The sequence below is a fragment of the Hesperophylax consimilis genome, chromosome 26, assembly GCF_061612785.1.
Source record: "Hesperophylax consimilis isolate HC1 chromosome 26, BYU_Hcon_1.0, whole genome shotgun sequence".
Classification (NCBI taxonomy): Eukaryota; Metazoa; Arthropoda; class Insecta; order Trichoptera; family Limnephilidae; genus Hesperophylax; species Hesperophylax consimilis.
Genome location: NC_142861.1, coordinates 10,793,184 through 10,806,814, shown reverse-complemented (window position 1 = coordinate 10,806,814; position 13,631 = coordinate 10,793,184). Strand labels below are relative to the sequence as shown.

The window sequence follows — 13,631 nt, the reverse complement described above, 5'->3', positions numbered from 1 at the left end:
CTCGACAACAGCGCCACCTATCGGATCCAAAACTATGGTATATTTCAAGCTAGACCCACCATACACATTCACAACATTTCATTGAATCAGGAAGGAAGGTTCAATACTCCACCAAAGCAATTTTTTTGTTTTTATCAATTAATTTGATTAGTTTTTTTTTTTAATTGAGATACTTTTTGGGTGCGAGGTCTACTGTTCACAGAGCTACTATTTTTAAATAGTATAAAACAAAGTCGCAATCCGCGTCTATCTGTTTGTGCGCTTAGTTCTTCTAAACTATCATCAGGGCAGATGATGGAGACTGTAATGCTGTCCGAAATGTTGGCTAAAGTAGTAGGTAATACCCCAAAAATACATGACTGCAATTATGTACCCAGCAATTTTATTATTTTTTGTTATAAGAATGTAGTAAGAATGTTACTTTATTATACAATATTGTATAAATAAAATAAATCTTCTTCAATTCAAGTTTTGTACCCGAAAACTACCGTAGCGTTGAAATTTCGAAAAAAGTGTTGTGTCTTTTTTATTTATACTGTGATGTAGAATCCCTTCACAAAGTTTACACATTTAACCCCGGACACCCTGTATAAAGGAGATATTATTTTCGTGGAAAAATGTAGCATTTCATGTGTGTATAATGCTTGCAATTAGTCTTTTTTTAATTACTTCAACTGGTAGGTACTGACTTGCATTATGGGAATTATTATGTAATTCATAATTCATGAGAAATTTGTATCTCATAATTATTACGGTCTAGACCTCGCGGCAGGAAAATCCCAGAAGCGGACTGCGCCTTACGAGGATCAAAGAATTGTGTTTCACCACTATCACAAGTCATTGGACTGCACCTCACAGTGGAAAATTTTTGGAAACGGACTGCGCCTTGCGAGTATAAAATAATTTTTCTTCAATGCTAATGTTTTTCACCAATTTATTGTAATTGACAAATTTAAGTTTGTTATTTAAAATCAATGTGTGAAAAAAGGTGCACACAATGATATTTACAGATTTTTCATTAAAAACCTGAAAAAAGTAGATTTAAATAATGTTAGTTGTAATATGGCATTTTCGACTCGTACGCTGTATTTAAAAAAAAACAGTGGAATATTTAGGTTTAAAACTGTAGTTTAAAAAAAAAATGTAACTGATTGAGAAAATGAAAATATATGGCCAAGATCACACTCAATGGGTGAACGCCTAAATAAATAATTTATAAAAAGAATTCTGTATTCCATCTTTTTGAAATTGGGCTAAGTTTTATATTTTTAAAATATTTAACTTTCATTCAATTAAAATTTCTGTTGGTTTTCCTAAATAAATAAAATAAAAAGGTTATAAATGTTAATTTTGCAATGCTAATTTTCATTATTTTAATTATGCCCGCTCCCCTCCCCTCCTAAGACAAAATCCTGGGTGCGTCACTGGGCCAGTATATCAGTTTGTTACATTTTAAGCTTGGCATATTTTAAGCTATTGACATCTTTCAAGTTGCTCTCTAGCAGGAGAAATGGTAAGATAGATAAGCCTAGTGATACCAACAAAAATGTAACGGTCTGCATCGCAGTTCAGTGTGGATTTTTTCTGCGTAGGGTTTCGTAACATTCAGTTTATGTAGCTTACCGACCTGTGGGACAACGGGCTAAGTCACATTAAATTGTCTATGGAAAATGGTGAAACTAATGTTACGTGAATGTGAATGAACTAATGTTATCTGGGTATATCTATGAATTTTGTCTATTATCAGCAGCAGTGTTGCCAACGAAGGCGATTTATCGCCATTTAGGCTACTCAGAACGAGAATCGGCGACGAAAAAATCTAAAAGGCGACTGGTCGCCTGTTAGGCTACTTCAGAGACAAGTTATTTAAATCAGCCAAATCACAAATAATAATTTAAAAAAAAAACAAAACATAAGAAAAACAAAAATACACCAATGCCGTCTGAAGTTGTTGGTTAATTTTGACCAATTAACATTTTATAATATTTTTTGCGACCGGAAAAATGTGAGGAATTTTTCGAAATGGAATTCCGTAGCTACCCCCCCCCCCCCATGGGAAATTCTCTAACAACCCCCCCCCCTACATGGATTTCGAATAATAAAAGGGGGAATTAAGCTCAAGTAGAACATTTGTGGGCAGAATTTATGCGAGTTTATTAGAATGATTGCAACTGTAAGTCGGCTACATTAGGCTACGTAATGTTTGAAAAACGGCGACATAAGGCCAAGATCCGTTGGCAACACTGATCAGCAGCTGTCATTACAGTAATGTTAGTAATATATGCCATACAAAAAATCACTGGTGCCGCGGAGAATTTTGTTTATTTGAATAAATGTCTATTGGCAAAATATAATTATTTATTTATCTTCTTCTAAAATAACTAAAGTCACGTAAAAAATGTTCAAAACGCTTGGTAGAGTGTTTAAATACCGTCCGCGGCAAATCTACGTTTACGAAGTTGCAGAAGTAGCTCGCATAGGAAGAACACCCTCGCAAGCTGTCAATTTTGAGATATTTCGACTGCAGAAAAGGAATTTTAGCGATGAAGTATCAAAATCCAGAGTGTCGCAGCCGGAACCCGGCACTGAGACGGTATTTGACAAGATAATATCGAAGGAAATCAAGGCGGACATTATTTTTGAAGACGATAAATGTTTAGCTTTCAACGACGTATCACCTCAGGCGCCGGTTCATTTCTTAGTTATTCCGAAGAAACGACTTAATATGTTGGATTCCTGCACCAAAGGAGATTCAGACGTAAGAATTCCATATTTTATTTATTAAAAATTTAACAATTGCAGTAAAAATATAACCTCAAATCGTATTATCCAAACAAAAATCGCATGATACGTCTATCTTCTAGTTTTCGTATCATTGTTATTTTTCTATAGAAGATAAGGATTTGCATTCCTTTCAAAATAATCACATATTTACACAGTTATTACAATAATTCACAGAAACGAGTTGCAAAATTGTAAATTCTTATCTTATCTGGTGGATCTGAAGACAGAAAATAAGTGATTCATGCGCAAAATATTTCACCAGTAGTTATTATCTTTATTATTACAGACATGCTGTAATATAAGCTGTTGGTAGGCAGCTACTAAATTAGGCAATTTAAATATTTTATATACCAGCAGCACACAGATATGATTAAAGTTCTTTTTTTAAATGGTATTTTTGGTGTGTTGGAGTTGTCATCAGTCATTAGGTTCTAAATGTCAGCTTAAAAAGGAAGGAGTAGTGCTGCTCGACCAAACACACCATTGTAGGCAGAGAGCAACATCTTGGCACACATTTCTTGCTTCGTTCATGTTCATACATACTCTACTGTTATTGTGACCCTTGACATAGTCCCACTCAATTATTTGATTCACTTGATCGTGCTGTCTTCGTTGGGAGTCTCTTACTTCATCTACCATTCACTTATGCGTCATATTCTCCTCACACTCCGTTTTTGTTCCTTTGCTTTATATGCCTGAACCATCTAAGCATTCTTTACCTTATCCATTTCGCTTAAACTAGCCTTGCATTCTCCCCGGATAGCCACATCTTTAAGTTTCACCACTCATACGGGGTAAAATTCGGTTTATGGGAGTCACTCGAATAACCGAAATTGAACTTGATTTAGACTAATTTAGGGCTGGGGAATCCGAATCTGTTAGAATTAGGTGTTATTATTTTTTATTTTTTGGTTGGCACTTCTGAAATGTGAGACTATTAAACAGTCATTAATTTGATTTTCTTATGTCATAATTGATAAATAAAACATGGTTTCTATGTATCGCGTACGAAATTTCAAAACCCTATAACTCAGTTAATAGTGCCGACCCCCACCTAATTCTTACAGATTCGGATTCCCCAGCCCTAAATTAGTCTAAATCAAGTTCAATTTCGGTTATTCGAGTGACTCCCATAAACCGAATTTTTTCCCTCATACGTCCCAAGGATCTCATTTCTGCAGCATTCAGTCTACTTTCAACCTTCCTCTGTCAGTTTTATGCCTCACTGCCATATTAACACTCCATTGTGGACTACTAGTTTTGCTTCAAACCATTCTGATTCAAATTATTTTTTACGTTCACAGAAGTGTTTCTTCATCGCAATGAGCGCTCCTAGCCATTTCACCCTATATTAATTTAATATATATTTTTTCAGATATTATCCCATTTGATATTAACTGCCAAGACCATAGCCCAAAAGAAACTGCCCAACGGTTACAGACTGGTGATTAACAATGGGCAACACGGGGCGCAGAGCGTCTACCACCTGCACATACATATCCTCGGGGGCAGACAGATGTCCTGGCCACCCGGCTAAGGTTAAACCGAGCTAATTGAGTTTGTTTAGCTGTAAGTTATCATATAATATTGATAGTGAGGAAACAGAAACTCGTTATCAAGGGTATATGGAACATACATTATAATCTACGTGTTCATATTTGCTCTATTTTAATTATTTTACCATAAAATTGCAAATTATGCTTTAAAATATTAAGATGAATAATTTGTTTACGCATGTACATATGCAATATATACAGGGTTTTCCAATAAGAGGTGTTATTTTGAAGCTGTCATTTTTTGACATTTGACAAGTAGAAACTACGCCATTAATAAAAATGGAACGATACACGCTTCAACAACGCATTGAAATTATTAAAATTCACTTGAGTGAATCAAATGCAAATCATCTTGAGTGATGAGGCCCATTTCCACCTTGGTGGCTTCGTCAACAAGCAAAATTGTCGCATTTGGGGCTCGGAAAACCCAAGAGTTATTGTTGAAAAGCCTCTTTATTCTCAACGTGTGACTGTTTGGTGCTGTTTATGGTCCGGCGGAGTCATTGGACCTTTCTTTTTCGAAAATGAGGCTGGAGCAACAGTTGAGGTGAATGGATTGCGCTATCGAGAGATGATTAATGATTTTTTATGGCCAGAATTGGATGGTATTGATCTGGACAACGTTTACTTTTAACAAGACGGCGCTACGTGCCACACAAGCAACGAAACCATTGATCTTATACGATTGAATATCAAAATAACACCTCTTATTGGAAAACCCTGTAGTTTTGTCCATATAAAAACTCAATTATTTCAAGAAATTAATACTTATACAATATTGTATCGGTGGTTCAATCCTGTGTTGTATCTGTGATTCAATCCAATATTGTATTTGTATTCCTCTCTTAGAAGTATTTTGTTTTTTTTAAATGATGACAATGAGAGGAAATAATATTACATATTCAATCATTTATTTTTGTTGATATTCATAGACATCTAAATTGATAGAATAGCCCATCAAGGAAAGGGGAACAAACCAAGTTATGCGGAGTGTGAAGGGGGTGTGACCGTCTCCCTTTCTGTAATTGTCAATAAGTGAATCTGATAGTATACGGGCAACTCGATTTGAAGGTTGTTGCTTTTAACCGTTTTTACGAGCATTCCGATCCTGCGTAGAAAAATTGCCTTACTTTAGGTTATTTAAAAAAAAACGTTTTTTTTATTGTTCTTCTTTTACATTGTTCTTACAAAACTGAGTAATGTTCAATTTGATTGTAAGAAATGTGTGTTCTTCGGCGTTCAACGTAGATTATTCAAAGCATTCTCGGACCCTCCTCAATATAATATGGTCACGTGGTTTGCCTCCTGCTCGTCGAAATGATACCCAGATTTTGTGTCAGGCAAGTCTATTAATTTGAATGTCTGTTGTGTTTTGTTGATATCTAAAATTTTTAAAGAAAATTATTATGACGGAGTACTGTTTCTCCACTATTGATATTGTTCGGTCTTTTGTGCAATCGTTAGGTTGATGTCTAAGTTCGCAGTGTTTTTATTAAGTAAACAAAATACAAAAACTAATCAATAATAAATATTCTCCCGGCTCTCAATATTTTGGAAGATTGGATGCGAAAATTTGTCAAGTTAGAATAGTTGCAATATTTGAAAAGAGATTTCTCGGAGATTGTTAGAAAGAAAAGCAAAATTATGAAAATCACACTGGAGGAAGATCAGGAGAATAGGGCAGATGTTGAACAACCTTCCAACAGAGCTCTCGATTAATGCATTTATAATGCTAGCGGCTTAGTTATTTCCGGCAGTCTTCGATATCTTAACTCCCCGTTTTAACCCAAACAATAGAATATACCGGAATTGTAACTTTAAAACAGTTGAAAATTCAAGTTCTGCACAAATAAAATCTTTTCAAAACAACCTTGTCTTAACCCTACATTAATCCTTATTTTGCTTCAAATCAAAATCGTCTAAATGAATTTGAGTACAATGCACAAAGTGGCTTCGTTCAAGTGGAGTCCATTGGGTCTCATAGCTTGATTCGCTACTTTAGTCGAATGCCGGCCGTCGACGGTTCGTCATGTACAAATTCCAAGCAAATAAAAATAAAATGACGGCTTGCGTACAACGTTAATTGCAAAAACACGGGAAAGTTTGGTTTACCTGCAACTGCCACTGCAGGGCAGGGCACTCGCGGTGCTGTGTCGGTGCCGAAAAGAACCGAACCAAACCAAACCGGCATTTGTATGGGCCTGACAACTCTATTGTTATAATATACTTCTATGGGTGTCAAATATTTTAACGGGCTAACACATCTTAATAAAAAAATAAAAGACAATAAGCAATTATTTATAAAAGTATCGACATATTTAAGCATTAAGCTTGGTAATTGTAGTGCCATTTTTAATATAAAACCTTATCTTTGCTGCAAATTAACATTTTTTACATAAATATACATTCAGTTATGTGAAATAATGTAGTTTACTAACAAATATTAATAATTCTATTATTTCCCCCCTAATTCTAAATTACTAACACTGCATTTTGACCAATCAAAATGTATAGCGGATTAGTTGTTAGAATGTATATTTCTTCATGTAAAGAAAGTCATATGTTTGGTTTTATTGTTGTTATAAGTAATATACATATGTACATTCAGTTGTGTCTGTGAAATAATGTAGTTTACTAACAAATATTAATAATTCTATTATTTCCCCCCTAATTCTAAATTACTAACACTGCATTTTGACTAATCAAAATGTATAGCGGATTAGTTATTAGAATGTATATTTCTCCATGTAAAGAGAGTAATATGTTTTGGTTTTATTGTTATAAATAACATACATATGTACATTCAGTTATGTATGTGAAATAATGTACTAACAAACAATATTAATTCTGTTATTTCCCCCCTAATTCTAAATTACTAACACTGCGTTTTGACCAATCAAAATGCATTACTGATTAGTTGTTAGAATGTTTATTTGCCTACGCAAGAAAAGTAATGTCTTTATTTGTTTTGTTATAAGAATGGTTTTGGTTGATATATTATTAAGAAAATACTGTCTACAACTCTCCGGTAGAGTTCTTGCTCATATAAAATAATGTTTTTAATTAAGTTTTATAGGAATAGTTTTAGGAACTCGCTGCCATAAAAATAATTTTGTTGACTTGTTACCAACGCAAGTTGTTAAATTGTTTTAATTTTGTTACCAGTTGTGCAATACATAATTATAATTGTAAATTTTTTATTATTGTTTGAATAAATATTTTGTATCTTTAAAGATTATTATTTATTTCTTCACAAAATTGCCTACATGATGTTATGTACGTTGACAGGGTATCTCATCAATATGACAATTCAACACACCTACAAAAAGTGATATGAAGTCATGAAAAGTGATGAAACAAAAACTAGGTTAACCCATTGGCCTCCGAATTGTTTAGCTAAAAAATTGTCCCTCACATCCGAATTAATTTTGTACCAAAGTTTTAAATCTGCAGTGGTGTAATAAATCTTACATAACTTTTAAACTAAAAATGCAAACGAAACAATTTTTTTAATTTACTTGTGCATTAAATTAAGGTATGTAAAAAATATGTCCAGTTTTTAAAAAAATAATAATAATATGATTAAACGAGGATATAAAATATTTTTTTTATAAAAACCAATTTTTTTTTCTTTTTTTTTTATAATTGGATTAAGAAAAGTTTTACATTTATCATACTTATTACCATAATATATTTTTTTTCAATTTGGGCTGATGTTAGCCGCCCACCACGCGTTTTACGAACAAGCTTGTCAATTCCCGAACCATACGCCATTTTGAAAAAGATCAATGACGCTGAAATATAACAAAATTTCAATCGTAAATATCAGGAAAAAACTGTATCAACGGAGTCCTGCCAATTACTAGGAAATGAATGCTTAATTATCTACAGAGCGTTTGGCATTTAAAATTTTAAACCCAGATGTAAATAATGTATCCCTTTTTCGTTTTTAAGCCGACAGACAATCAGACCCGCCGTAGACGGCGTCGTTTGATTTTAAGACACATCGCCGTACACACGCCGGGATGGCGTCGTTTGAGGCCAATGGGTTAAATAGGTATCTTTTTTGATGAAATATCATGGAACCGTTATGTACATTAGAATGGAGTGCAATGGAGTGCAAAACCTCACCTAATATGCGATGCCACCCAGATACTGTCAAATCACTCCTATTCTATTTGATTGATTGCACTGACAGTAGCAGAAAGAGTTCAGTTTAATTTAACTTATGAACGGGGCGACAACATCATGGCTTAACCGATCTCTGCGTGAGGGACAATCTTACTCTGATGCAACAAGACCGGTGCGTCAAGCACAATGCCCTAGAATAGATTCAATAACTCCAACTTCTGACATTTCCCATACATTCAGTATGCTACACCAGAACCTCCCAGTGGCGCAGGTTCTGCTGTTGGTTTTCTTTCATATATTTTATGTGAAATATTTTCTTTATTTTACGTTTATAAATTATAGAAATCCAAAATTAGAAAAATAAATATGCATATGACGTTACTGCTGCTTGCTTTTATATTTTATTTTTAATTTCCGACTTTATGTCCGGGTTAAATCTTCAACATAGGAAAAACTAAACCCTTCCACACACTTTTCCACAAATGATCATCCAGTCAATTCACATTATGCAAGTGCATTATATAAGCAAAATAAATTCAAAACAATACAAGAACAACACGTCAACTCACCAGAGATCAAATGGGAAAATAATTCACCGACTCCAGATATTTTCATATCAGAGGGTTCGGCTCGGTAGAACTCCTAACAGGGCCTATAAATCCTACTGATCCCTCAACATAAATATTTAAAAAATCTTTCGTAATCCTACATGTATTTAAAATTACTGATTTTTGCATTTTTATACATAAATTTATTGATAGATCTAATATGCCTAAATTTTTTTAATATTAAAGTGACTATTAGGTTTGTATTAACATTTTATTTTCTTGAACCATTATGCAACAGTGACAACAAAATCACTGAAGTTACAAGACCTAGGAGTTACCATATCACAAGACTTGAAATGGGAACAGCATATTGCTGGTATTGTCGAAATAGCAAATTTGATAACATATTTAACCAGGAAAGCCTTCCTTGACCGGACATGATGTTAAATATGTACAAAATATATGTGCGGCCTTTCCTGGAATATGATTTCCAAATATAGAGTCCATATTTTGCCAAAGATGTAGGTGTAAATACAGAGACTATAGAGACGATTTATCTGGACATTATAGTTGACCTGGCATCCAAGAAATCTTCTCCACCAACAAAAATATAAATCTCCTTGGACACTCGAAATAAAATTAACAAAACACCTTTTGCGTCCTATCCTAGGAAACACTTCCTTACAAATAGTAGTGGATTTAGTTCTTTCTTAGGATTTAATTCTTTAGTTCCACTAAAGAACACCAAGGAGTTTGTCTACCCCGGGAGCAAAATAACATGGGACGGTCGGTCTAAGAGCGAGGTCGACAGCCGTATACATCAGGCTAGGCTTGCATTCAATAAAAGGTCGAAAATAATAGAATCGAATAATATAGACCTAAAACTGAGAATACTCCTCATCAAGACCTATGTATGGAGTATCTTGATGTACGGCTGCGAAACATGGTGCCTATCCGAAAGAGATAAACGGAGACTAGAGGCTTTTGAGATGTGGTCCTATAGAAGACTGTTAGGAATTTCCTGGAGAGACCATATTACAAATGAGGAGGTCCTCCAAAGAATCGAAGGAGGAAGGCACCTGCTCAGGACCTTGTCCGAAAGGCGTGCAAGATGGATCGGCCATGTTATACGACAAGAAGGCCTCTTGCATGTCATAATGGAGGGTATGACCGAGGGGACCAACTCTAGGGGACGCCCACGCCGAGAGTACCTGGAGGACCTGCTGGTGGACGTGCGCTGCTCATCATATGCAGAAGTCAAAAGAGCCGCACAAGACAGGGAAGAATGGAAGAGGAGATTAGATGAAATTGCTGCAAACCAATCCCAGGATTGAAACCAGAGAGAGAGAGTAGTGGATACATGGAACAAACTTTCACAATATGTGATCCATTCTACTAATGTAAACCAATTTAAAGCTCGATTGGATTCTTATTTGGAGAGAAAAAAGGATTAATTTATTTTAAATTTAAAACTACTCAATTACTGTTACTTATTGTGAAATCGGATATGAGCGCATCAGCAGAATTGCCTGCTCATTAATAATAATAATCCAAATGTGACGTAGATTCACTACTATATAGGTGGCTTACTTTTTAATTTCATTTTTATTTTCATGGCTTTCCATATTTGGGTTTTTGATTTATTATTTTGGAAGGTGTTTACCGATTCAGACTCCACAGTGATTGATTTGATGTTGTGTGTGAGTGACCCTCTTTCTGAAAATGCGTGGTGCAATTATTTTTGGTGGATTTTTAAGGCAACTGACAATAATTTAATATTCGATTTGGGATAGCGACTAATCAGGAGAGATGCCCAAAAACCAGTAGGTACTGTTATGGTAATTACAGGCCTATCTCATTGGGAGTTCAATAGGAGATTAATAGAGGAGGAAAAAAATCCTTCAGATATATGAAAAACACTATATTGGTCCTTTCAATGTTATACATATATTTTTCCCTAGATCTAAAGGAATCTCATCACATCAATGCACCAGAGATTAGTGAGCTAGCAACAAAATACAATTCGGCGATTCATCAAAACTTCAGTGGCTAAAGAATATAATGTTGTAGGTAAGAAAAAATTGTTATAAACATAAAAATTACAATTTACATAAGAAACTGTATGTAATTTTTTTAATGTAATATCTTAAGGTAGTTGAGTTATTTTAATAACTACATAAAACACGATAATCACAGAAAAAATCTCTTGAATCATGTAAAATACTCCTAACAAATTTGTACCTAATAAAACCCAAGGTTTGCACGTCTTCCACTCTGGTGCCACTAATATGTTGTGTAAGATCTATTTCTTAGAGCAGAAAGTCGCCGACATTCATAACGCATGGGATTTATTAGGTGGTATAATTCGTGCAGGTGGATAACACGAAATTTCAATGATTCGTTATTTAAAAGGTGGTAAAATTATAACACAAGTTTTTTATTTTTTATTTATAGAGCGGACACGGTTAACATATAGTTCCCGTAAACACTTAGGCCGTAGGCCCATTGTACTATTTTATTTAACATTCCTTTGACAGTCATCCGGTCACTTTTATAAAGTTCACCAGGGTTTTCTTTGGATATGTGGTTACTGGTTGTCATATGGTTCCACAATGTGTCTTCCCAGGTCTCATCTCTCCTCTCCAATCCCCCTTGGTTTCCTGAAGGCCCCACAAGGGAAGAGAGCCTCATCTCTCTTCTCCACTCCCCCTTGGTTCCCTGAAGGCCCACAAGGGAAGAGTTCACGGAGGTTCAGCCTCATCTCTCCTCTGCACTCCTCCTTGGTTCCCTAAAGGCTACACAAGGGAAGAGGGGCTAATCTCTCCTCCTTGGTTCCCTGAAGGCCCCATGAGGGAAGAGTTCACGGAGGTGGCCTCATCTCTCCTCTGCACTCCTCCTTGGTTCCCTAAAGGCTACACAAGGGAAGAGGGGCTAATCTCTCCTCCTTGGTTCCCTGAAGGCCCCATGAGGGAAGAGTTCACGGAGGTGGCCTCATCTCTCCTCGAGCTGCACTCCTCCTTGGTTCCCTAAAGGCTACACAAGGGAAGAGGGCCTTATCTCTCCTCCTTGGTTCCCTGAAGGCCCCGTGAGGGAAATAAGGTTTATTAAGGAAAGAAGGCCCCAAGAGGGGTAAGGTCCAAATACTCCGAGATGCGACCCTGTTTCTCGGTGGCACCGTTGGTGACACTGTTCCCCAGGTCATTCAGCCGGAACACGGTAGCTCACACCTTAGCTTTGGATGGCTATTGCAGGTCGTGCATCCACTCCCTGAGCGATGGGTTCGCCACACTCCCTACGATATATAATACAAGTTTGTTTAATCTTTTTTATGTGAGTACACTGCACAAACGCACTTCAGCGCTATGCTGGTAATACAAGTACAAATGGTCATCTTGATATAATTCCATATTCAGTCCTGACATAATTTTCAAAATGCAATAGTAAAAGCTTGTACAGAGGCTGGAACTCCCGTACACCAGGGGATGATTTGAGACACATTTCCACTTTTATGATGTTTAGTAGAAATTTATACTGCCTTAAAACTTCGAAAGTTTAGTAATTTCTGTTTATAAGGAACATCCAATATATTATCAGTTGCTGCCAATCGGACAAGGAATATAAAAACAAAATAATGGGTTTACAAAAATATATTAATTAAACGAGAAGATACATCATAATACCGTAAAACATGAATAATAAGTTGTCAAGTGATATTCCCAATAGTTCACTGCTTTAACCCTGTCATTTCTGAAGTAATCGCAGGCTTATCAGTCCAATGAATACAAACTTCATAGTTCTTTCGACAATTTCTTGGAACGAATGATGTTTTCCTTAACAATAATGAATTATATGAAATTATAATATTTTGTTTATCTTGTAGAAACTGCAGCCTCCTTGCGCGCAGCGTCTTGCAGTAGTTGTGTGTCAACTTCGTCGGCTGGCAATTGTACGTATCTAACGACGGATCCTCTTATGAAACAATTCTTCACTGAGAGCATGTGGGGGTATTTGTCGGAGTCTGTAACGCTGATGTCGGATAATTTGATGTTGAGATACTGGTCGACAGAATGCAGTGTGCCGCATATGCTCAAGCCATTTTTAAGTTCGACAACCACATCTTTCCCCACTAACGACTTGAAGAACGAGAAAAACAACATCGCGCTTATTTGGTTTTCAAAGGGTGTTTAGCGCTGGTTGTAGAATTTTTTCCAACCGCGTATTCAAATCCGCACGAAAATACGACGGAAAAACGCTTTTCTGACAGCCGGTAGCCATAGACAAAATATTTTAAAATTAATATTTTTTTTCTATGATCGCGCATTAAAAGCTGGGAAAAAGTAATTAAAAATGGATATATTTCTAAAAGAGAACAGTTAGGTACTATCATAGGCCCGAAAGTTTCATTGCTCTTTTTGTTGAATTTTGCTCGCTAGGGAGATATTTACGTACATGGAATGCATCTCGACAACTTACGCCTTGACACATTTTTTGTAAATTAAAATAAGCGGAATGTAAAGCGATTTTTCACTCAGTGTAATGAAACGAGGTTGATAAGTAATATAATCCGGAATAAAGTATAATTCCTCGTTAAAACAGAGCGGTTTTTTATATT

General features: G+C 35.5%; 2 protein-coding genes across 2 annotated transcripts; one reads left to right on the top strand and one right to left on the bottom strand.

Moving 5' to 3' along the window:
- The first annotated feature begins 2,269 nt into the window (after window positions 1-2,269).
- LOC149411102 (adenosine 5'-monophosphoramidase HINT1-like) lies at window positions 2,270-7,573 on the top strand. The gene is made up of 2 exons (XM_089647548.1): window positions 2,270-2,758; window positions 4,160-7,573. Exons 1-2 carry the CDS (start codon window positions 2,399-2,401, stop codon window positions 4,319-4,321), a joined length of 522 nt encoding a protein of 173 aa, XP_089503674.1. The 5' UTR covers window positions 2,270-2,398; the 3' UTR covers window positions 4,322-7,573.
- Window positions 7,574-12,648: 5,075 nt separating this feature from the next.
- On the bottom strand, window positions 12,649-13,296 carry LOC149411101 (U6 snRNA-associated Sm-like protein LSm2). The gene has a single exon (XM_089647182.1). The coding sequence runs from the start codon at window positions 13,174-13,176 to the stop codon at window positions 12,889-12,891; it is 288 nt and encodes a 95-aa protein (XP_089503308.1). The 5' UTR covers window positions 13,177-13,296; the 3' UTR covers window positions 12,649-12,888.
- Window positions 13,297-13,631: the final 335 nt, after the last annotated feature.

Excerpts from the sequence above, each read along its gene's own strand:
- LOC149411101 (XM_089647182.1), bottom strand. The coding sequence starts at position 13,176 with ATGTTGTTTTTCTCGTTCTTCAAGTCGTTAGTGGGGAAAGATGTGGTT.
- LOC149411102 (XM_089647548.1), top strand. The coding sequence starts at position 2,399 with ATGTTCAAAACGCTTGGTAGAGTGTTTAAATACCGTCCGCGGCAAATC. Across the intron at positions 2,759-4,159 it reads GCACCAAAGGAGATTCAGAC|ATATTATCCCATTTGATATT; the intron begins GTAAGAATTCCA and ends ATATTTTTTCAG.